The 26,025-nt window shown below is 45.7% G+C and overlaps 1 protein-coding gene across 2 annotated transcripts in view; it reads left to right on the top strand.

Moving 5' to 3' along the window:
- Positions 1-537: 537 nt before the first annotated feature.
- Positions 538-26,025, top strand: part of LOC138298708 (zinc finger protein 180-like) — a 220,578-nt gene continuing 195,090 nt past the window's right edge. For both annotated transcript variants that reach the window (XM_069236895.1, XM_069236896.1), the window contains exon 1: positions 538-740. In XM_069236895.1, the coding sequence (XP_069092996.1) occupies positions 717-740 (24 nt within the window). In that variant the 5' untranslated portion in view covers positions 538-716. The remainder of the gene's footprint in view (positions 741-26,025) is intronic.

Genomic DNA, 26,025 nt, shown 5'->3' with positions numbered 1-26,025 from the left:
ATTATATTGTCTATTTTGTTAATTAAAAAAATATGCCATGGGGATTAGAATCACCCCCCAACCCCCATCCTATTTTGTACTGGTTGCGCTAGTTTGCAGCTCTCGCTTGCTACACGCAGTTGGGTGGCTGGTGTGACAACATTTACCAGGGATGCTCTTAATTCCCAGCCCGTCCATGGACCCAAATACAAAACCACAATGCGGACGCAAGCACCTAACCCATCATGAAAAACGGCTTTCGATTTAGGAGGTCTGCTGAGATGTTTTGTAGGCGGGAAGCGAGAGTCGTTACTGCGCATGCCTCGATTATTAGACACTAATTAACATAAACTGCGCTTGCATAGCTCAGTGGTAAAAAGAATAATTTACATTAACTTTGAATGGAAACAAGACGTAAGTGGCAAGAGAATGATTTACATAAAAATGACAGGTAGCTTTGCCTCTAAGGCATTAGCAAGCCTCTGAAAATAGTTTGCACTGAGCATGCGTTAATTAGCAGTATCTCTTCTGTGAGCATGCTGCAGCTGTATTGCGGAAGTAAATCAGATTCTACACCCCTGCTCGCTAAGAGCAGTGTTAGAAAATAGTTTATTATTAAAGAGTGTAGGCGTGCTTTGAAAGTGTATTCGTTGTTTGAACTGCTTCATGGGAGAGCTAAACCAATAACTGGTCAGACAGTTTTTCGTGTAGAATATTTAATGAAAATCTTGTGAGAAATGTCCCAGAGGATTTCACATGAGGTGAGTGATTGAGATGTGTGTGAATAACGTATAATTTGTGTATCACTTAATAGCATCGTCGTTTGATGTTTGCATCTCTTGCGTGTTTTCGTGAACGTGTACTGTTATTCCCCCAATGCTGGTGTAAAGGTTGATGTCATTTACGGTTGTGGGTTAAGACCACTTGGAGAATTCATTCCATGTATTTACCTTAAAATGCTTCAAGTTGCATCCGAGAGACTTGCAGAGATTAAATATGTACGACAATTAACATAGCTCTTTTTTTAGAAAATGCCCTAGACATTTCTGATGACTTTAGCGCGTTTAGTAGTTGTATCCCCCTGTACACCAACTCGGAGTAGCACTTTGAATTCGGCACGTGCTTTTAAAAAGCACGGCTAGGTAGGCGATTCAGCAGGTAACGTCGGTTATCTTTCAGTTGTGGTGAACTTGTGAGGATAAAATGTTAGCATTTACGCGTCGGAAAGCAGATTGTATCCCACGTAATAGTCTTTTAACTACATGACAGTCTCTTATTAGTCTTCAAGATTCCGTGAATTCTTCCCACTTGAAGATCCTCTGGAGGTGAAGCTTCAGCCACCAAAGTCTCTCCCCGATCAAACATTTATGTCTTTAGTCCATCCCAGTTCTTTACATGTAATGTGCTGGTAGTCATTAGTCTCGGTACATTTTTGCTTCAAGGAAGTACCGGCACTCTCCCATTGAATGTATTGCAGCAGAGCTCTGATGTGCAGGTACCCTCCCTTTCAAATCAAAGAAGTGCAGGTGCTAAGTCCCGGGCAGTATCTGTCCATTTAAAGTAATGGTGCATTCCAACCTAGTACAGAATCACCAGTACTTATTGATTCAGTTCTCAACCTCCATTTATGCCATTAGTTCAAATATTTCTGCATTTGAACTTTTTTGCGTCATCATGCCACTTAGCTATTTTGACATATATTGTTATGTTAAGGAACTGTTTTGATAATGTCCTAGCAATGCTTGCCAGGCAACGTTATGTAGAACGTAAGGGCTTACACTGGTATGTAAAGTTGTCAGTTGCTGCCTTTTTCTTGCCAGGGTTGGTCGCACACGTTTACTTGGGAAAATAAAGAAGAACATCTGGACGTAGTGTGGTGTGCTTCTTCACTTATCACCCGTCGTTCCTGAATTTCACTAACTGTCATTTACACCAAGCACACCCCTTACCACCTCTACCTTGTTTCACTGCACAGACTGAATCATCTTTACCCATTACACACCGTGCTGCCATCTGACAATTGGCATACTTATTAAAACACTACTGACATTGATCATAGTTCTCACATCTTCTTGGATGCCACCAATTTCCTTTGCCCTTCCTTCTTCTTTCTGTAGCCACTGCAAACTCCCACGTTTGAGCTATTGACGGGAAAACCAGTAGTGATGCAGTTATGGCATTCTCTTTCCTGTTGGATAAGCAAGACATTACTGCGTCACTACTGGCTTTCCCGTCAATAGCTCTGAGGGAGTGTGCAGTCTCCCTGTATGCTATTGAAAGTGACTGAATAACCCTCTGTCCTGGCACTCCAGATTAAGAAATGAGTTGTTAGACCTGTCAGTGTTAGGCTGGTCTTCCGCAAACATTTTGCCTCACCTCTTCCTCTTCAGTTTTGTTGGACCTAAGACTCTGTGGACTTCGGTCAGTCATATTTTTTTAATTTGACCAGGGCTTGCGCGAGCAGATGTCTGTGGGTGGCACTTTGAATTTTCAGGTGCTAGTTTTGACTAAAACTTTGAAAATTCATAACTCCGGTTATATTGATCAGATTTTTGTAGTTTTAGTGTCAACTCATTAATTAAAATATAATCTATTTTTCCAAATTGGTTTAGGATTTATCTTATGTTGTTTTTTCTCTTTTTTTATTACTGTTAATACGCTGCATAAATACACATTGCCTCTATATTAAGCCTGGCTGCTTTTTCCATGCCAAGCTACCCAGGATTAAGCACAGATTAATTTAATGACTTTTTGTGGTTCACCCTGCAATGGATTGTGGCACACCAGGAGTTGGGGGACAGGAGGCAGAGGATCAGACCAGGTATGCCCCATGAAGGCAAGTCTTGTAGCTACGTTTTGATTGACCTCTGAAAAGTACTGCCAGAGGTTCAGGGACATCCATATGCTCCCAAATGAGCTCTGACTGGATTCCCTAGATTATGCCAGCAAGGCACTAAAGGGCTGAGTGAGGGGCAGCAAAGTAGATGACTTTACTGGACTGTAAAACCTAATTTGAAGGGAGCACACGCTCAATGCTTGTTTTACAGAGCTGCACCAACACCTAGTAGATAGCAGGCTTACTGATCCTATGAAGCTGGCTGAGGAAGCAGACCTCTGGACCATGACCAGAGTGTCTTAGATGGTGTTTTTGCTGTGTGGAGGGGTCTCCCAAAAGGTTGGGAACAGTTCCTATCAGAAGAAAGAGGGGGGAGATAAAAATAAAACCAAGGAGTTCTCTCAAGCCCCCAAAAACAGTTAACAGAGGAAAGGGTCCCAATCCCAATCTGGCCACCAGAGGAAAGACATAATCGACAAGAAAACTGGAAAGTTTTCCCCTAGTGCTATGATTGCTATCAGCATGGGCATGTCAGGAGAGATGCCAAGTGGACCAAGAGGGCACTGGCCACCACTGGTGGGCAGTCACAGGGAATGGCCAGTGTAACACTTGGGGAGAAGATGGCCTCAGTTAGTGTGATGGAGACAATTGAGGTTACCCTACTCTCCTTGGGTCATACAGAGATGGAGCCTAAAGCCCACATGCCTTCCAATACTTCAAAGTATAGACAGGAGTCAACATCAGTGGGCAGAAGGTGGAGGTTCTGAGGGACACAGGAGCCAGTATGACTACTATGGCTCAGAGGGACACAGAAGCCAGTATGACTACTGTCAGGTGTCATCTGGTGTCCCCAGAGCAGGTGATACCTAATACATTTCACCAGGTTGTGGTAGCAGACAACTGGGAGAGCCACTCGTTCTCATCGGGTGGTAGTGGTGGGGGTCTCGGGTCTTCTGAAAGTTGCTGGGGGCCCTGCTATGCCCATGGACGTCTGTTGGGGAATGACTAGGAGCACACTGCTTGGAAGGAAGTGGAGCTCAGGTCAGACCTGGAAATGTTAGGGTTGCCTAAGTGGATCTGTGTGATCACCAGGTCCATGGCTGCCCAGAAGGGGAGTCGCGAAGGTCTGGAGCCTGGAAGAATGGCCCAGACATCAGCCAGGAAAGGGAAGGGCAAGGGGCCTAGGAAGCCAGCCCCTGAATGTCTTCCAGCACAGGTGGATGGGGCGTAAGAGGAGGCTGCCCTAAAGCCTACTAGGGAGGACAGTGTCTCCCTTGGTACCTGGCCTGAACTTGCTGGATGGCAAGTAGACGAGACTGCCTACTAGCTAAGAGTTATACAAAACACAGAAGGTGTGCCCAGCCTTGAGGGCCTGAGGTGGCAAGCTGAAGCCCAGGCAGCTGGTGACACCACTGGAAAACACCATCCATTGGGAATATGGCCTCCTGTATAGTGAGCCTTAGACTTCCAAGCATGGGGCAACTTGTGCATTGGTTATTCCCTAATGTTACAGGGCCTTCCTACATGAGATACCTCTGGCAGGACATCTGGATCAGGACATGGACATGGGGGCTAACGAGAAGTCGGCCTTCTCTGCCCCTGAGGTTAATTTAGTGGCTTTTTGTTGTTCACCCTCAAAAGGATTGTGATTGTTGCTTGACCAGGATTTACAACTCAGTCAATCTACAACCCAGTTTCTAACACAAGTTGACTACCACCTTTGACAACTCTGTTCATACCCTCCATCTGACTGTTTTAGGGTGATAGAGTTTAACACTCCCTTGCTTAATTCAACACCTTCACAAATAACTCATTATTTCCAGAGGCACAAGTGGAACACAGTTGGCTGTCATTATTTCTGGGGACAAACGCATCTTCTAAGAAATCAGTCAAACCCCAGCACCAACACCAGCACTGACACTGAGGGTCTCAAGGTACCAGGACTCATTGCACCAGTAGGCTCCTCTATGCCATGCCTGAAGGGGGGAGGAGACTGCTGACCAGCGCTACAAAGCACTACAATGTGCCTCACTGCGTGGGAACCAGATAGGCTGCACCAATGGAAAGCCTGGGCCAAGGGCAGGCTCGTCATCACCTTGAGGAGTCTCCCCGCCCCACCTCTTTTACCTCAGACCCACCAGGGCGGCTACCTGGATAAGTCTCCAGTCTCTTGATTTGTATTGTATACCCTTAACCTTGTCTTACGGCTCCAGGGAAATCCTAGTAGGATTGTCGTGATTGTTGAACTATCAATCTTGGTTGTCTTGATTGCGCAATGGGTAAGTGGAAGCTGCCAGGGTCTAAGGACCCAGCCCCCAGACTTACTAGCAGCTTCACCCTTGATTCCTTTTTGGCTTGGGCAGTGGGAGTGATCTTAAAGGAGATTGACTTGGTGGAACAAAGACTTTCTTTAGAGGTGGGGGAAGGGTCCAGCACCTTCGCTAAGTGTTCAATCTGCCCAACGTGTGCACTCTGCCCCCCCAACTCCTGCCCCTGTGGAGGATCTCCCAAGCTCCCCCTCACTTATCGTCTGTTGCTCAGGAACTAACTACTGAGAGTGTTAAATCTGAAGCTTTTAACAACAGTGCTTAACCACCTTTAGGTAAGAGGAAGCATCAGCCGAAGCGTACTGGTACTACCAAACGCTCAACCCACTCCCCAAGAAAACAGAATTCCTCTGGTCTCTTGGAGTCTTCAGTAATTTCAAGTCTAGACTGGGGGCATAATTTTGACAAACTTAAAGACACCATTGCACAGTGTGTTGCTTTCCTTGTGGAAAGACTGCATCACTTGGAGTCTGTTGTCAGACTTGTCTCAAACCATTGTAACTGTTAATGTGGCCACTGACTCTTTCTTCTGTAGGCTATGGTTCTTCTGCCACTTCCAGCACAATCAATAGTGTGGAAAAGCCCCAATGTTCTGTTTCTGAACAGTTTGCTTCCACCCCTTGCTAACCACTAAACGATCTAATCATCCCAGTCAACCCTCGTTGGTGATTGCTTCAGCATCCACATTGAGTGGTGGGAGGTCAAACAGCTGTGAGGCTGAAGCCCCAGATACTGGATTTGCTGGTGGGATCGGGCTCCTACTTGTTAAAAGACTGCCTTGTCTCAACTTACCTCCTGAATGCAGTCCTTATGTGGCTACCCTGACTAGGGTTCCGCATATTAGCCCAAATGTTAGTGAATCCACCTCCCAGATGAAAAACAAAGCCTGTCACTGTCTGTGTCACAAAGCTAACTTCAATGCTATTTAATACAATAATAAATTATTTGTGAGAAGGGTAGGGTGGGTGGGTCCTGCGGCTAAAACCTTGAAAGGGGACTGTGTAGTTATTAACTCTGGGACACCTGCCCTGTACCGGCGTTTGATTAACGGTGCTGGTGAACTGCCCCTGAAGGACTTGAGAATAAATATCTTCCCGCTTGGCTTTTTCTATAGAGATCTGCAACTTAAGCCAAGGCTCTTCCTTTTGAAACAGCCCATTGTACACACAACTAACAGCTTTGTTCCTCTGGCGGATTTAGACCAAAACGAATGACTCGGGCATTTCCCCCCATATCCATTAACTCCAAGGTCAGCATGTCAGTTTCCCTCCTGTCTCCTTCACTCTCTGCTGAGACCACTTTCAGATATGGCCCAGGGACACCTCTAAGAGTTCTCTTTTGAAATGTTGCAGGCATCGGGTCAAGCTAGAGGATCCTGAATGGCTTAACTTTGTCACTCAGTTTGATGTAGTCATATTGCAGGAAAACTGGGCTCAAGAATCAGTGGTCTTGGATGGTTTTGAGAGTTTTACTGTTGCAGCAACCCCTTACCTGGATGATAGAGCGGAAGGTGGATTAGTCACCCTGGTTTGCATTTCCAAGCAATTAAGGGTCATGCCTGTCACCTTCAGACTCACTGGGATACAGATCCTGTGGGCGATTCCCTCATCTGAGGTACACATTTTTCTTGTAAACTTTTACAATGCTGTTAACAAGCCTAAGTGCCAGATCAAGGTCCTATTTTAAGCGCTATCTATTCTCAAGGCCAGATCATTTGCTTTTCTTAAGTCCTTTAATGTTATATTGGACAGGGATTTTAATGCCAAATTGAGTGCAAATCAAATGGTCACAAACCCTTTTTTGGTCGAAGACCATCTCTTTAGTGTATCCACCTCAGACCACTGAGGGAGGAAGTTGTTTAAATTCCTAGGGCATGCGGGTCTATGTAATGTGATGCCCCCAGGGGATGACTCTTCTGCTGAACAACCAACCTTTGCTGGCCGGGGAAAAGGGTCCATCATTGATTATGTGTTCATCTCAAGGTCCATTGTTGGCACTGTAAGCTCGGGTGGTGCATTAAACTTGTTTTAGCTACCTTAACCCTTTAGAAATACAGGATAGCAATAACTGGAGGCAGTAGCCCAGACTTGGTTCCGGGCCTGATTGGTTTGTCCTCTAAAGACAATGGAGTTAGGGGGAAATAGCGTAAACTCCCATTCCCCTCTTTGCTCAAAACCTTAGTCAGGGTGAACGTAGATTTCATTATTGAGACCTTACTATCTCTTGAAACATCCCCTGCCTTGGTCCTGAATGCTTTTTCCCACCTAAATAGCTTCACCAATGTTATTATAAGGGAAATGTCTGGGCGCCATTAAGTTGTTCTGTCGGAATGTGTTAGCAAAGCATGTAGGGTGGCCAACAAGCAGCTACGTGAGGCCCTCAACAGCAAGCCCCGCATTCAGTACAACATCGCAGTGGCCAGATTGGCTATTAAACAAGCCGTCTAGGAGCACAAAGCAGCTCTCAAAGAGTTTTTTTGTAAGTGGCTAGTGTTCACTTGTGACTCCCGGGTTTTTTGGGCTATTGTCAACCGGAAGCAGGTTTGTGCAGCTGCACCCGATGACATAGGCTCCACTATTACCCCTGCCCGTTGGGTGGCCCATTTTCAAAAGGTTTATGCTCTTGACACTAATGTACCTTTAGCTACGGTCGGGGAGATCTTCTTGTTCTCATTGGATGTCAGGTTTGACCATGACAAAGTATGTGCAGCAATTTTGGCCAGCCCCTCTAACAAAGCCCCTGGCCCAATGGGGTATTATGGACCTTTACAAGGCAGAGGTCTCTCTTTGGGCCTCCATCCTCACAAATGCCCTAAATGCAGACATACAGGTTAGCTTGCCCTCCTCATGGAACTCCCCATTATAGTGCCAGTCTTTAAAAAGGGGAATGCACAAGATCCCTCCTGTTCGAAGCCTATTTCCCATTTAGACTCAATTGTGAAGATGGTGGGATGCATTCTTTTACAGCATATGGAATATTAGGTCCAATGAGGTGGGCAAGATGGCCAAGCTGATGTAATCTGCTGAGGCTCCGCTACAATTGGGAGAAAAACGAGGTAAATGTGACCAGATAAAGATAACATAGATGGGCTACGGTGAGGGAGAAACGATGACAGCGCCCCAAACCCATTCTGACCCTTCCCCCCTCTGCGACTTCTGAAAACAGGTGATAAAGGTGGATGCAGACCATACACGCTAGGAGCCGGAGCAGCGACGAGACAGCGTATCATCTCGTTCTAGATTTTGGCCCTGAAGTCTGTATAGATGACGGGCATTGCGAGTGGCAGAAACACCCCAATACATGCCTGAAGCTGCGACCCCCAAGCCCTCGACAACTGAATTTCAGGCTGGTGAGTTGAGCGGCCTTTGATGGGGGGAACAAGCATGGCGAGGCAGTAGCGGAGCTGAGGCCCCAGTGACAAACCATTATGTTTGAGGGCCCTTGGAGAGGGGGAGAAGCGCACACCTGGCATACAGGGAGCTAATTGAAAGCTACAGGCACCCCGAAAGAACTGTAGATTTGTGAGAGTGATCCGTCTCAAACCCTGCATGTCCTTCAAGTCTGGAATTTGACTTCAACGTGGCGCTGGACCGACTCGCTGCACTGCCCATGCGGTTCACCTTCTTGCCGTGGCCCAATGCTGAGAACTGATGAAGTGGGGGCAGTTCTTCTCCTACAAGCACACCATCACTGGTAGTCTGATGCCCTAAGACCCACCATGCTATCCTGCATTGGCTTGAGTCCTACCTGCACGTCGGCAGCCTCCCAGGAACACAAGCGAGTAGTGACAAAAGAGAACAGCAGCCCAGCTCAACACAGGTGGTGAAACAACGCCTCTCCTTGTTTGTCGGGGTCTTGCGGAGGAGAGAGGAGCGGAATGCCCTGGGAAGGGGGAGTGAACTGCCCTGGACAGCCCAATACAGTGGGGGCCTGTGGAGTTTGGGGGGTGGGGAACGGGAGGCCACAGAGACTCACAACTAAAGCACACTGCTCCTAACGCTCATAGGTGTGACAGGCCATGCATTGAGCTGGCGGAAACATTTTACCAGGATTATTTCTAGTCTCCTTTTTTAGACTGATCTGCTCCAGTGCACTATTGCCTCCCTGAGTACTCTCTAGGGGCAGGATGCTCATCTCTTGAGCACTGAGGCACACCAACTAACCCGGAGGAACTAAATAAGCACACTATGACAGTCCTGTCCAAGACCACTCTGAGAAGCTATTTCATACCCCAAATAGGGGAAGCCCCCCTTATGCAGCCGAAAAAGGAACACCATAGCCGGGTCTCGAGTTACTTCACCCTGGCGGATCCACAAGACTCCATACCTGTGACTTTTGAATCAACTGAAATGGCACTCACTAAGGAAGACCTCCCTAAAGGACTTCATAAAGGAGCTTTGTGAGGAGCTCAAGACAGGCTTAACCACATCGCTAGATACACTCAAATCTGACTTTGCAATCAAGCTCAACGCCTTACAAATTGACATCGACTCAGTTGGTTCCATAGTACTGGACATGGACGAAAAATATGAGGAGTTGGAAAAATGAACAAGACAACTAGAAAACTTGACACAATCCTTGTGACACAACTATTAGCAGCCACACTGAAGAATGAAGACCTGGAGAACAGGTCAAGACGTGACAACATAAGAATCCAGATCTGGAGGAAGGAGTAGAAGGACGGGATCTAGAAGCCTTTGTCACAGGTCTGTTCTCAGAACATCTACACGACAAACAGGTGAAAATAAAAAGTGCACTGAGTTGGTCAACCAGGGACGAGTGAAAAGAAACGTCCGTGCGATGTGCTAGTGTAACTCCACTCCTTTAAGGTCAAGGAAAGCATCCTGCTGGCTGCCTGAAAGCTGGCGTGATCTCTTTTCAAGGTGCTACATGCCTGCTCTTCCAAGACATTGCTCCTGCCACTCTCGCCAGACCACAGCAATTTCGCCCGGTTACTGACAAATTACATCAAAAACATATCAAATATCAGTAGACATATCCCTTCGGGCTTGCATTTGACTTTCAGAACAAACCTAGGCATGTAACTCACCCCACAGAGGTGCTAACCTTGTTGGACATCCCTACAACGACTCTGCAACAAGATGACTCCGGAGCCCCGAGGGACACTACCCAAGGCTCCCAGAACTTTAACCGCTGGTCATCCCAGTGGCGTTTGCACCAACACAAAAAACGCTAATATGCCTCATAAGACTGTCTACTTCTGTAGGTTGTAGCTGCCTTGCAATAGTTCACAGTGGCCCTCAGATAATACTTAGAGCCCACCATACTCTGAAGGTCCTTTAGGAGACACTTTAAATAACATTGTTGGAATGTGCGTGGATGCCTGTAGTCAGATAACATCTCCTAATGGGCTTGGTCTCCTCACCAGCTGTCACACTGCTGTTTCTTATTCTACACACTTTCTAGACCTCACTGTTACCCCGCTAACCGTGCTTTCTCTAAGATACTTTAGCAGATACTGAACTATTTGCCTGACGAAAATGCTTAATTATTTATTTGTTATTTCAAGACCTGTTGTCTCTTCAGTTTTTCTAATAGAAAGTTACTATGTAGATTTCTGGAAAGCTGGAGGGTGGCCTTACCTATCTATGGAGACACTAATCCACAGCACCTATCTGAATAGGGGGGTTGGTTCATACAATACAATAAATACAATGTGGGGGAGCCACACTTATATCCTTTGGGGCTGCACTATAGATCAGACTTCAAACCCACCCTAAGTATGGTGATCACCACACTCACTGGAATATGAAGGGACTGAACTCTCCACCTAAACGCCACAAACTGTGGAAGTACCTCCTCGACCAGTGTTATGATGTCGTTGCACTACAGGAAACTCATTTAAAATGGGATGAAGACCACAGATTACAACACAAAACATGCCCTACATTATATAAATGATCATCCTACACAAAACACAATGGTGTGGCAATAATGTTTCATTCCTCTCTGTGATTTCAGCCCCAAGGTTATAAAACAGATAGAGAAGGGCGTACTATCCGTGGCAGACTGACCACCTTTGCCTTTAACTTCGCCCCTTACGCAAACCAAGCAGCATACTTACACTGACTTCTATCCTTTACTAGGAGGCTTTGCAAAGGGAGATATCTTTTTAATGGGAGACTTCAACCTCACATGGAACTCTGGCACAGATAGTACGCATCCACCTACATCAGCAACAGGGAGCTTTCCCAAGGCCTTAAAACAGGCATTCCACTTGCTTGGTTTAGTAGATGCCTGGCGGATGCTTCATCCTCAATCTCAGGACTACACTTTATTTTCGCAGTCCCATCGTTCCTACTCTAGATTGGATCACTTGTGTATAACTCTATCGATACTTCAAAACCTATGGTCCGTCATGATCCATCCTCTAACCATTTCAGACTTTGCCCCGGTTGTGGCAATGTTGGAGTGCGCCCCCCTTCCCCTGCCCCCCCACGATATCGTCGCTGGTTCTTTCCAGCTTCCCTTACCAGAGACGGCCTCCTCAGGGATGAACTCCAGAAGGCAATCACAGTTTTCTTCGTACTCAATGCCCCTGGAGACGCAGATCCCTCCATACGATGGGATGCCTTTGAAACTGCCATTGGAGTGACGTCTCCTTGAATGCTACACTTAATAAACAGAGAGCAAAAGACCGCCTCATGTTCGAAAAAGAATTCCATACCTTGGAACAGACACCTAAATCAAAGCCAACACTAATTGTACAGTAGGCGGTTACCGCTGTACGGGGCATACTTAACGCTAACTACTCCAACAGAGCAAAACTCACATTATTGCATCTTGAACGCATTTTCTATGAGCAAGGCAATAAAATAGGCTCCCACCTGCCAAGACGGCTACAGGTTGAACAAGAAAAAGAATACATCAGTGAGATCAAACGGCCAACGGGAGAACTCACCAACTCAAACGAGAAAAAAAAAAAACTATTTGGCAGCTTCTATAAGGAGGTTTATAAAGCAGACCCCTCTGACTCCTATAAACAGCGTGATTATCTGAAGGATATTGATTTACAACAGGTAAACCCCCACTCAAAACGAACTACTGAGAGAACTGAAAGGAAGTTAAAGCTGTAATAGCAGCCCTAAAAATACATAAATCTCCTGGGCCTGACTGCTTCAATGCATTCTTTTTATAAAACTTGTAGCTTGGATCTCGCTCACCACCTGACAGCACTCTTTATTCACATGGCAGACATGGAAGCTGTCACCCCCTCTATGAGCGAGGCATTAATCACACTAATCCCAAAGCTGGGGAAACCTTCCCCCAAAAACTGCAGCTCCTATAGACTCCTAGCATTATTAAACCTAGATGCCAAGCTCTACTTGAAAATTCTAGCCACTAGATTAGAGGGCCTAATACCATATCTAATACAGCTGATCCGGCTTTATAAAGGGAAGGCAGACACACAATCGTATTCGGAGGGTAATACACTTAATGAAGAAAGTCACTAATAAAAAATATACCTGCCAATCTGAGAAGTCTTGATGCCAAGAATGCTTTCAACCGAGTAGTCTGGCCATTCTTATTCCACACCCTGCAACAATTTGGATTTTGTAAGCGCTTCCTGGCAATGGTGGGGCTAACTATACAGCCCCCTGGTCTAGAATATTAGTAAACGGGGTGAACTCCAAACCTTTCCAGCTGGAGAGAGGGATGCAATAGGGCTGCCCCTTATCCGCACTCCTATTTGCTCTCAGTATTGAGCCTCTGGCAGCAATGACTAAGGGCTAAACCTAGTATTAAGGGAATCCCATTTGGCTCCATAGAACACAAGATCTCCCTTTTTGCAGATGACGTGCTCCTACCACTCACGGAGCCCCACCACTCTCTGCTAGCACTTCAGAAAGAACTACATCGCCTCAAAGAGGCGGCAGGCTTTAAAATCAATGTTACCAAATCCTTCATACTTAACGTAACCCTCCCCACATCGGACATGGAGAGAATCAAAGCTACAGTACCATTCCTCTGTGCTAAGAAAGAAATCACTTATCTATAAAAATCACTCCTAAGAAAGGGGATTTATAACAGGCTAACTTCCCTCCACTTGTTCAGCAACTGAAAACAGATCTCAAATGATGGGCCCCTATGTACCTCTCCTGGTTGAGGAGGATCCATGCTATCAAGATGTCTGTCCTACCCAAGGTACTGTACCTCTTTCAGAGCCTCCCCATAGCTATGGATAGCGACTTCTTCCCTACACTACGCATCCATATCACTCTTTTTATCTGGCAAAATTGCAGGGCCCGCTTATCATATAAGCTTCTTCGTCACCCTAAAACAGCTGGTGGCCTGGCCCTATCAGACTCCTGATTATACTACAAAGCAGCACAACTATGAGTTATCTCGGAATGGTCACTCCATGATTCAGATAAACACTGGTTACATATGGATAGAGCAATAGTTGGGAGAGTAATCTGGGACTAACCGTGGAAATCTAAGGTAGAATGCCCAGCAATGCTTACTTGAGCACACCCACGAAAACATCCCTTACAGTAATGTCCCTTACAGATGAGGTGACCAGAACATGAGCTGGACCACCTTTCCATCGCCACGTACCCCCCTACATTTCAACCCGGCATTCCTACCGGTGCTACATCCCAGGCCCTTTGACGCCTGGCAAGAAGGGGGATGCCTCACTTTATCAGACCTTTTTCATAATTGACATTTACTGTCGGAGGCACTTCCACTTGCCTGATACTGAATATTACCATTATACCCAACTATGATATTGGGCATTACAGCCAGAAATTAGGTTAGAGGCCACTTTAAAATTGACCCCCACAGAGCAATTTGTCAAACGGGCGGGCACTTCGAGAGGAACTATCTCTTTCCTCTACTTAATACTCTTCTCTACACTCCACACACCAAAATCACGACATATAGCAGCATGGGGACATATTTTAGGAGAAAACATTCCTGAAGCGACATGGAGTAAACTTTGGAGCGATACTGCACAATGTAACCACTCATTGGGCATGCGAGACACCCACTACAAAACATTTTACGACTGGTATCCATATCCAACTAAAATGAAATCCATTTTCTCTGACACTTCTGAGTTGTGTTGGAGGGGCTGTGGCCTCAGAGGGGACTTTCGCCATATATGGTGGGATTGTCCAACAATTTCACCTTTCTGGGCAGAGATATTGGCTCAACTGAAAGGTATTCTGGGGTACCCACTCCCATAGTCTATTGGGTCCACGATGTTGGGTTTACGATATACCACACTTAAACACCAAACCTGCAGCGATAAAGTTGTTATGTGGCTCTGAATAGGAGCAGACAAAATGGCAATAGCTTCAGCTTGGAAGAAAAAGGAGGCCCGACCCTGACTCAGTGGCATGCTCGACTCTTGCAAAGCATTACTATGGATAGAATGATAGATATCTCTTTAGACACTTTCGAGAACTTGGAGTACCCTTGCGGTCCCCTGGTGTCCTACCTCCATGACGGTCTCCCCTTGACCACATTGTAGGAGGCTGGCTCACTATGTAATGTGCAAAGCTAGGCACACTGTGCATAGATTCCAGACAACCACACATTGGTTTACAGAGGTAAAAACTAGACCACTTAATGCTCTAATTTTATGGTAGGTTGGTTGAGCAATTAGGCTAATCTTGGAGAAGCTCAAAGCATTTGTTGTACCCGCAGTATCAATAAATGAGACCACACACTCAAAAGAATAACACAAGACCTATTTACAAACATATTTCAGATTTTTATGACATTTTAAGACCAAGATTATCAAAATTGGGTAAGTACTTTTTAAGTTATGAATTTTAGAAATTTTAATAAAAGTAGTCTTTTTGTGCGTAATTATTCACCATAGGAATCAATGGAGAAATACTTTAAAAATGCATGTAAAATCAGGCAGTGTGTTTACCAAGGTCTTTTTTTGCAGGTGTGTCAAGGTCGTTGTTGGGCACTATGGACGAGCTGGAAAAGTTTGGGCGGCTTCCGGTTTTGGCAGAAGCAGCTGCAGAAAGTTGTTAGAGTTGGTGCCATGCCACTGCGGAGGACCACTTGGAAAAGCACTGCACAGACAGACTTAAAGTCCAGTGTGTCCCCTTGGAGTGTCGAGGTACCCTTGTGGCGCAGCTGGTTCTTTGGTGCAGGGCAGGGCATAGGGTGGCCGGGTGCAGAACGAATTGGTGAGCCAGGAGCTGTTTGCAAAGGTGCCCTTGGAAGCAGGAGGTAGGTCTATTTGCGGGTAGCTTGAAGGTCAGCAGGGGCACTCTGGTGGGAGGTCCTGGTGGATCTTGAAGTCCCTTGACTTGGGCTTCCTTCTGGTTCTTTTTCAGTCCGGTTTGGACTGTCCTTCTAGGTGTCCGATGTGAAGTGACCAGTACCTAGGGCTATTGCACTGTTTGGCCACTCAAGGGCGCCGTGCCACTAAACTTGGCACACTAACAGGGTCTATCCTCACAGTCTGTCAGGGGGAGTTTCGTGTGGCTGTGGTATTTGATTCCTTGGTCAGCAGTCGGTCAGTGAAGTGACCTTCACTGGATCTTTGGTCTTGGGTTGCAGGAGAGTGATGCCTTCACCCTGGGGGGAGATCTTTGGTCATTTTTGAAGCGTGGAGGTGCTCTGGGGGTTTGTAGAGTCGGTCCAATGTCTAAGCAACCCCTCAGCGGTGATTGTTGAGTCCTGGGTGCAACAGGACTTCAGTTCTTGAGCCTTGGGTCTTCTTTGTTGCTGGGCTTCTTTTGCACTTGGAATCTGATTTCTTGGTCTAGGGATGCCCACTAAATATTGCATTCAGTGAGCGTTTTGGGGAGTACTTAGTAGTGACCAATGGGTCATCTGCCTTAGGGTGGCTACATCCACTAAGTGACCACTTACTATGGGCAGTGGTCACTTCCCTACACCTTATTGGATATTTTATTTCATCAAGATGGACGAAAATTAAATGGAGGGGTCACCTCACATGCAACACCTTAGCGGTGGTGCAAGCTGGAGATGACCACTCCTCCTGTCCTTTGTGTGGTTTCCCGCCATTGCTCGCACCAAAAGTGGGGATTTTCAATAGGGGTGGCCATCTGCTGTTAGCAGCAAGCTTGGGGGTCAAGTTTCAAGGGTGTAAGCCCTTTGAAGCTCACTAGTAGGGCGGGGGGTGTTTGCACCTCCACCCAGGAAAGGCTTTGCTCTGAGACCCAGAGAGCAGGATCTCTCACCCCAGGGTTCCAGAATCTTGTCTGGTGGTGGCAGGCTGGTTGTCCCCTGCCAGCAACCATGACAGGGTAGTTAACATTTGCAGGGGGCACCTCTAAGTTGACCCCAAGTACATTTTGTAATCATTCTAAACCGGTACCTGTATTTGATTTATCTTTCTGAGTTGTTTGATACCAAACAACTCAGGGTTCAGAGTAGCCATCATGAAGCTGTGAAACTCGTACTGTCCAGCACATGTATTAAAATGGCTGCCCTGTTCACTTACTATGTACCAGATTTGGCGAGGACAGAGTAGGAGCATATTGCTTTTGCATCTATGCCCACACACACAATATAGTGCAACCTGCCTTAGGGCTGAAAGGCCTGCCAGAGAGGTGACTTACCTGTAGTGCATGCAGTTTGTAGTGAACAGGGCACAGAGGCTGTGTGCCATGTCGAGTTTGTCTTTTTGGATTGCATCAGAACACTCAGCCTGCAATGGCAGTGCTGGGTGCTTCTGGTTGCATGGCCGTAGAGGGTGGCACAATCTGTGCTGCTGCCCCCAGGGGCCTAGCCTTAGTACTGCATGCCCTGGGTTCCTAAGTACCATTTATTAGGGTCTTATAGAAGCAGCTAAGAGGGGACAACAGTTTTAGGGGAAGAGATCTGGCCTAGGGAACATGGTTAGCAAGGGCCCTGGGCACTAACAACTTTGAGACTACATCAAATACCAGGCAAAAAGTGGGGACTAACCATGACAAAAGAGGCCTTTTCTCACACACATGTCCTACATGCACTAGAGCATTACACCCTTTTCAAATGTAATTCCTGTAACACCTCCTCTCCCTTCCCCCAGACCCACGACCCAACCTCAGGCGCTACTAATTATTAATCAGCTTCAGTAAACCTCACAGGTGTCTCCTACATATCCCTAGCATGCAATTTCCTCCATATTTGGTTTCCATTGTTTATGTTCCATCTCCTATTCTCTTTTTTAGATTTCTTTTGATGATTGTTTGCTTGAATGAATGGACTACATGTACCATATGCATGGAATAATGTGCCAGAGCCCCACCCAGTGTGTAACATACTGTGTGCCTCATTCGCTTTAAGAGTGAGATGGGATATCTGGTTTGTATTAATATGAGTACATGCTGTCTAACTCAACTCCACTAAAAACAACTTTGACAGGAGATTGGGTCCAAGCAAAAACATCCTCTGTCCAGTACAGTATGGTTTTAGGTAAGGGAAAGGCACCATGGAGCAGTGCTTGAAGCTAAACCTACTGATCCCCAAAAACCAAACCCATTGCAATTAAGGGGAAGGTGGTCTCCAGGGTGCCTTCATTTCCTTATTTGGGGGTTACATTTGATCAGCAGAATAATTGGCTCACCTGCCTATCCAGCCATTGCGTGCGCTTTAGTCAAGCTTGGAGCGTCCTCTGTAGGGAGTAAACCCATTTTGACACTATTGCAAATTTATAAAAATGAAATGCCTCTCCGTGCTGCTGTATGGCACTGCCATCTGGGGGTACCACAATTGTAAGGCCATCCAGCTGGAAGAGAATCGCTTTTGCAGGAAGCTTTTGGGCTTGGGTTTAAACAGCCCTTTGTTTTTTGTTCATGAAGAGTTGGGCCTCGACTTTGCGGAGGACCTTGTGATATTAGCCCCATTATTGTTGTGGATTTCAGTATGGTGTGGTAAGCATGCGTTCAATAGGAACGTGGTTGAAGATTGTCTTGGGTGTGAGCATGGCCACAAGATTCCGTTGCTAAGCTATATCAAGTCTGCTGTACATTCTCTGGGCCGCCCTGACTCATTCAGTAGACCCCAGCCCCTTTAAAACGGAGGATAAGAGGCTAGTCAGGGAGTTGGTTTTAAATCACCCAAAAGGAAACCGAGAATCTAAGGCAATTGAGAAATCCACCACTAGATCACTCCTGCTTTTGAAAACTGTTGCTGGCCCTGAGCCCTATCTTTCTGCCGTCACGCATCCATGGAATGATCACTTTTAGCCCACATTTGGTTCGGTTCAATACGATCACTTATTTGTTTTCCTCTTGGTCAGTCTGATCCCAAATCGATGTTCGTATGTCCTTGTGATAGCTGTTCTCACCAAACCCTGGAACATCTTGTGCTATTTTGTAAGCAGTGTGAATTTTTACGTAAAAGGTACCTTTTTCAACTCTTAAAGTCTAGGGGCTTTTGCTAGTTTCGGCCAGCCTTTCTTCATTTACAGTTGTTACATGATTATATTGTAATGCTGGCTCTGTCTTCCTTTCTGAAAGATGCCTTACAGTGGAACAAAATTATGATTTCCTAAAGTGTCTTATTGCCTGTCGTTTATAAGACTGACCTGACTTATGTCACTTTTTTATTGTGACTTGATTTTAATAGTTTTAATAGTTTTATCTAGAGTAATAGTAGTAATAACCTTTTTATAATAGAGGTGGTCCCCTCTAATTCTAACATATGTGTTTGGATTGTATGCTTTTATCTTTTATGAATACGTTTTATAAACGAATAAAGATTTTTTTAAGCATAACCAAACCCTTGGTGGTTTCCCATTCCACAAACTTTTAACATTTATAAAGAAATAAACATGCATCATCAGAGCATGTATATTTGCAATTTTGCAGCAGCACAACAGTCACCCTTATGCTCATAGTATGTAGGCATCCTTACGCTTTAACCCAATGGAAGTTCAACTGGTACTTTAAAAAGGCAACCTACGAGTTTAAGAGTTGCACATTAAAGGATACAACTGACCATAAATAACAATATTGTTTCCACAAAAAATCCTTCACCTGGGTGCTGGAATAGGAAAGGATATTTGCTCAATATCCAAGAACGGAATGACTCATTCAGAATCAATTATGAAAAAGTATAACCGCTCACCACTAATGTTCTTAATACGTTCTGTCCAATATGTAGCAAAGTCTGATTAAATGATTATAGTGTTTATTTTCAGGCTTCAATCCATTTTATTGTTCAACGCCAAAATAGATTCTACCAGCACTTCTTGCTTCCAACAGCCTTTGTTCCTGAATTAATATTCATGTGGGCCCTCTGGGCGATTCAGTCTCAATCAGCACATTCATATTCAACTTATTAATTGATGGTGTGTACCACGAATAGTCCATATTACAATTCAAAAGGTGTTAAATGGGGATGGGGGGTTTGCATAGGTTCACTCTCATGTAACGCCTCACACATCACTTTACTGTTTGCTAAATGTCACCATCCATTGACAGTCAGCTTAAGTTTTTGCTTGATCTCGTATTCATGCTTGAGCAATCATAAGCATTTTGCTCTGCAAAACAATTGATAGCACAAACCTATCCCCTCTTACTGCTACGTAATTTTCCAATGCCAAATCAGCTTTGGCCTTATCCAAAATTTAGAGATCACCAACTGAACTGCATTGACTCTTACACCCACCAGTGATACAGCCACATTATAATAAATCCCAATTACTTTACAACTTCCATGTCAAAGTTAATAAAAAGTTTCTCGGCTGTAGATTTCCATGATTGTTTCTTCACATTCTGGATTTCAGTTGCTGTTCTCCTCATTGGAAGCAAGAACAACAGATGATCTGTCTGCACATTGTTTTTTATTTTCTCAGAACTTGCTTAATTTCATATTGGAAGGCTTGCATTTTCTCAACTATATATTAGAAATGTGTAGTTAAATACATGCAGTCACCCACTGAAAAAACTTGACAAATGCCTTATGAAAAAAACTTGACAAATGCCTTGTGAAACATGTTTAACATGAACTTTGCACCCCACAAAATAAAAGAACATGTTTCACTGTCCAAGCGATTGCAAGCTTCTCACTCCAAATGACGGAGTGAATTCTCTTTACCATTTGTGATAGCTTCTGAGATGAAAATCCTAATACCTGTTGCTTCACCTGTATTCTTTGGGACAGTACAACTATATTATCTCCTCATGCGTCTTTCTTGTGCCAGTCTGTACATAGTGAAGAAACACTGAATCAAGGAAGACAGTGGCTTAGAGAAATGCTAGTTACCAGTGAATAACGCATATAGTAATATAATCACTGGCATAATTAGCCACTACACACATTTTCCTATCTCAAAAGAATGAGTAATTTAGTAAACACAAATCTTTACTTTTTCGATTCATATAAATCATCACACATTTCTTTGTTAATTTCTGTACCTCTATGATACTAAGCTACATAATTAACAATATCCCGAGACATATTAAAATTTGCCAAGATAAACAGAAAAATAACTCCTCATAAATTAAAAGACAATGGTATATATTATTGTCAGCACAATCCTGAAATCTTTACACCTGGTGTTCATATGATGCTGGGTAAGGTATTTGGTATTTATAGTATATCTCATTACACATACTCACATATCAATATAAAATTGTAAAACTGAGAATAATTTAATATAGTTATCTCTTGCATTAGTTGTACAGTCTTCACTCCATTGATCAGTTATTTTCTTACTAATGAAGTGTTAAAAATAGGATAGTATCTTCAACAAACTGAAATGGCTGATGGACATTGGTGATGCTTAAATAGAGTAAGATATTGAGCGTTGTTTATAGAGGGAAAAATCCTACCGATTGGCCTTTCATATAAGTAAAGTGTGGTGCGTTTTTTAGACTGACAGACTATAGACAGTTTAATTATCACTGCTGTTTAATCATGTAGCTTTCACTCCATCATAAGATTGTTTATAAAAGGAGTGTGCTAAAAACAGCACATCTCTAACTAAAATGTGGTTCAATTTCTGGTCTAACGACAAACTAATGACGATTCAATGAATCATTGCTGCTGTTAATCAAACAGCCTTTATTCTGTCATCTGGTCTAACAACAAAGTAATAACGACTCAATAATTCATTGCTACTATTAATAATACAGCCTTCAGTCTGTCATCGGTTGCTTATATGAGAGTATGCTGAAACAATACATTTTGTTGCACAAACTAGAGTGGCTGAAGAACACTAAAAGTTAACGAAAGTTCATTTTTGAACATTGTACATATCCGTGTAATTCCGCCCTCTTTAACTTTTACAGATAAGGAGCAGTGCAGTTTCTGGATGGATTTAAAGCTAAAAGTACCAGAATTAATCAAGCTTCCAAGCTTAAGAATCCATAGAATGTTTACTGTGTTTTTTTAGGCTGACTGTCGAGTGTTGATTACTCTCACAGTTGTTTAGGGCCATATGTACGAAAGCTTTTTCCCATAGACACGGAATGGGAAAAATCCTTTGGTACATCTGGCCCTTAGTTCTTTATTTGCCAAATCCATAAATCGTACCAACCTGCAGATCAATTGTTAGCCTGCCGTTGTAAAAATGCTGTCACGTCCACCTTGTGGCACGTTGAGAGGTGCAGATGACTCTGGTAGAGTCCCTATGCTCTAGGTTAGGGGTGGATTTACCAGATGGGATTACCGGGTGCAAGTACCAGGTGCGATAATTAGATGTGGGTACACTGTGTGGTTACCAGGTGTGGGTACCACTTGTGATTATTAAATGTGAGTACCCGGCATGATCACTGGGTGTGGGTTACCGGGCGTGAGTACTGGGCGTGGGTTACCAGGCGTGAGTACTGGGCGTGGGTTACCAGGCGTGAGTACTGGGTGTGGGTTATCAGGTGTGAGTATTGGCCGTGGGTTGCCTGATGTATCGGGTGTGGGTTACCGGGCGTGAGTACCGGGTGTGGTTTACCAGGCGTGATAACCAGGTGTGAGGACTAGCTCACCTTCAGCCTCTGCCACCATTGGGAAGGTCCTCTCAATTGGTCTTGGTTCTGGGGTCTGAAGTGTGGGGGCACCTCACCAGCCTGGCCACCCTAGCAGCCCCTCTTTGAAGCCTGAGATGGCGCTACCGGTGCCCTCTACTGGCTGGGGCCCGTTACCTGCACCCACAGTACATGGCAACTGCTCCAGAGACTGGGCTGGTGCTCCTGGCCTCCAGTCCCAGGGATTGGGGAGGGGTCATAGTGCTTGTGTTGTGTGACTGAAGTCCTCCCCTCTTGGCACTGGCTCTATGTTCACGAGATGATGGGCTTGGGCCTCTGATGAAAAGGGCAACAAGCCCACAATACTCCGATCCGGTTATCACTTTGAGGGCCATGCAGTCTGTGTTCTCACCTGCCTCTTATCAGCAGATGATGACATTACCTCAGTACATGGCCTCTACCCTATGTCACAATTGATATGTCCTCATGCCTAACCTCTGACCATCCTATCCAGCTGGACTCTGTGCCCCTCACTCGGCTGGCACAGGTGGGTGCGCTCCCCACTGGGCTTGCACAGAGGGGTCCGCCCCCACCACTCACCTGGCAGAGGTGAGGGTGCACCATTGGACTGGCACAGGTGTGGGGAGGGTGCCCCTTCTGGGCTGGCACAGGTGAGGACGTTGCTCGCCCAATGGGCTGACACAGGGAAGAGCACCCTATTGGACTAGCACAGGTGATGGTGCACCCCACAATGAGCTGGCACAGGTGCGGGCAACCCCCCACTGGAGTGGCACAGGTGAGGGAGCCCCCCCACTGGGCTGCAGCAGGTGAGGGGGGCCCCTCCCCAATTGGAGTGGCACATGTGAGGCGCCCGCCCCCCCTCAACTGGACGGCACATGTGGACTGGAGACTGGCACAAGTGGGTGTGCGCTCTACTGTTGTTATACTGTGCACACCCCCACTACTTGGCACAGACCTTAACCCCGGGTGCCTGTTGCCTTGCAGGGCATCTCTGCTCCCACATCGTTTACCAGCGCCTCATGTGCCCACATCTGCAAGGACTTGGATGGCTGCCCACCCATGGCACCAAGTGCCCCTTTACATGCCCGTCGGGCACCTCCTTCCTTCACATGCCCACCTTCTGTGGCCCTGCCCTGCCTCCTTCCCTCCGAGGTGTGCCAGTGTCCTCGCACACGGTGGGAACCTCCCTTTCTGCTCCCACGTTGGCATATCAGGCTCCTGGGCACTTCGTTCTTGGTGGGGCATTGTGGGGGGGGGGGTTCAAAAGGCCTGTACAAACTGTTGCAGTGGCGCTACCTTGGAAAGTCACAAGATGCCTGGTGTGTACAGCCATTTGAGGGGTGGCAGTCCCAACACCCCCCCCTTCCCAACGTGCCAATGCCATGGGTCATCTGTGGGTCTGATCCCTTGCGGAGTATGTGCCACCAAGGGGGGGCTTCAGTCAACTCTGAATATTACTATAATTGGCTGAGACCTTAGTTTTTAATCTTGGAACTCTATTTTCAGCCTTAAATTTCTATACGTCTGCTTAGAGTATTTGTGGACATACAATTTTCTTTGGAGTCTCAAGGGTAATTTTTACTTACGATTGAAACTAGAATCATATATACGGGCGCTTTTACCACAGCTCTTCTGAAAATAGTTTGTGAGAGCTACTGTCTTCTGACATCAGGTAGTGACTATCCACCAACCATAAATGGACGTTCCCCCTGGTTGTGGACTTTGTTTGTGGACTTTATTTAATCAGACAACCCGCAGGCACTGTTACAATGTACCGCTCCCTATATGTATGAAACCCCACCCTCCCTTTCAGCACCATCCTTGTGCAGAGGCTACAACATGTCTGAGACACCCCTGTGCCCCTCTGGTGCTTGTAAGTCACTCAACCTGCCTCGGCCACCCCTCCTTTACCCTTTAACTCTACCTCCCTATGTAAGCAAACAAGTGTTAATCATCCCTCACCTCCCTGTGTGTAAGCTCAGCAGTATTACCTACACCTCACCTCCCTGTATGTAGCCCACCAGTATTACCTACCCCACACCTCCCTGTGTGTAGCCCACCAGTATAAACCATCCACCACCTCCCTGTGTGTAACCCACCAGTATTAACCATCCCCCACCTCCCTGTGTGTAAGCCCCACCGGTATTGACTACACCCACCTCCCTGTGTGTAAGCCCCACTGGTATTAACTACACCCACCTCCCTGTGTGTAAGCCCCACCGGTAGTAACCATCCCTCACCTCCTCATGTGTGTAACCCACCAGTATTAACCATCCCCAACCTCCCTGTGTGTAACCTACCAGTATTAACCATCCCCCACCTCCCTGTGTGTAAGCCCACAGTATTACCCATCCCTCACCTCTTCCTGTGTGTAAACCACCAGTATTAATCATCCCTCACCTTCCTGTGTGTAACCCACCAGTATTAACCATCCCCCATCTCCCTGTGTGTAAGCCCACCAGTATTAACCATCCCTCGCCTCCTCCTGTGTGTAACCCACCAGTATTAACCATCCCCCACCTCCCTTGTCAAAGCAGAATTTTGTCTGGAAGAGAAATAACAGTCCATACACAGTCATGGTATGAAAATCATAGCAAAGTTTATTTGCTAGAGCCTACTGGCGGAAGACTCTGCTCACAGTAGCGCACTGGGGAGCCCTTCAAAAACATCAAGTCGTCAGAGGCTTTTTAAAAGGTTCAATGCTCATTAGTTTACATTATAAGCACTATTTCACAAGCTATGAAAAGCTGCAAAAACATACAATTGACAGCAAAAGTAATTATTCTTTAAGGGAAAACAAGCTTATCGGTAAAGTAATTTAGGATATGGCGCCCCCAAGAGGGCCTCCTTGTCTCAATTTCAAAGCCCCTGTCTAGGGCACATTTTATTTCATGTGTAGCATCCTAACCCCTCTAAAAGTCACATTCCAGCTTCGTAGTGTAAGAAGCTATAATTCTGTTACACGTCACTTTTATTTTCTCAAGCATCCTAAAGAAGTTCCATTTACAAAATAGCCAATTCTTTCTCTAAGCTTCAAAGGTTTAGTCATTTGCGACTGCACAAAGCTGAGATAACACTGTCCCTACACCATGTCTGCATTTATAATTAGAAAACAGAAGACGAGAAAATCTCACATTTTAGCTCAAGAGGTCATATAGAGGACTGTATGCATGTTTAAAGAAAGTAACCTTTAAGGAGTATCCTAAATGCAATTGCTGAATGCTTGGACAATGGTTCAATTTCTCATGTTAATTTTATTTTGCTTTCACACCCTGTGTGTAAGCTCACCAATAGTAACCACCCCACACCTCCCCCTGTGTGTAAAACCATCAGGATTAACCACCCCCACCTCCCTGGTGTAAGCCCACCAGTTTTAACTACACCACACCTCCCTGTGTGTAACCCACCAGTATTAACCATCCCCCCACCTCCTCCTGTGTGTAAGCCCACCAGTATTAACTACACCTCACCTCCTCTGGTGTGTAAGCACACCATTGGTAACCACCCCTCACCACCTCCTGTGTGTATGCCCACCAGTATTAACTACACCCCACCTCTCTGTGTGTAAGCTCACGAGTATTAACCACCCTCTCCTCTCTATGTATAACCCACCTGTATTAACCATCCCCCACCTCCTCCTGTGTGTAAGCCTACCAGTATTAACCATCCTCCACCTTCCTGTGTGTAAGCCCACCAGTATTAAGCATCCCCCACCTCCCTGTGTGTAAGCCCATCAGTATTAACCACCTCCATCCCCCTGTGTGTAAGCCCCACCGGTATTAACCATCCCTAACCTCCTCCTGGGTGTAAGCCTACCAGTATTAACCATCCCCCACCTCCCTGTGTGTGAGCCTCACCAGTATTAACCATCCCTCACCTCCCTGTGTGTAAGCCACATGGTATTAACTACACCCACCTCCCTGTGTGAAAGCCCCACCGGTAATAACCATCC

This window comes from Pleurodeles waltl, chromosome 1_2 (genome assembly GCF_031143425.1).
Source record: "Pleurodeles waltl isolate 20211129_DDA chromosome 1_2, aPleWal1.hap1.20221129, whole genome shotgun sequence".
Taxonomy (NCBI): domain Eukaryota; kingdom Metazoa; phylum Chordata; class Amphibia; order Caudata; family Salamandridae; genus Pleurodeles; species Pleurodeles waltl.
The sequence above is the reverse complement of the archived record's forward strand: the minus strand, read 5'-3'. Positions and strand labels throughout refer to the sequence as shown.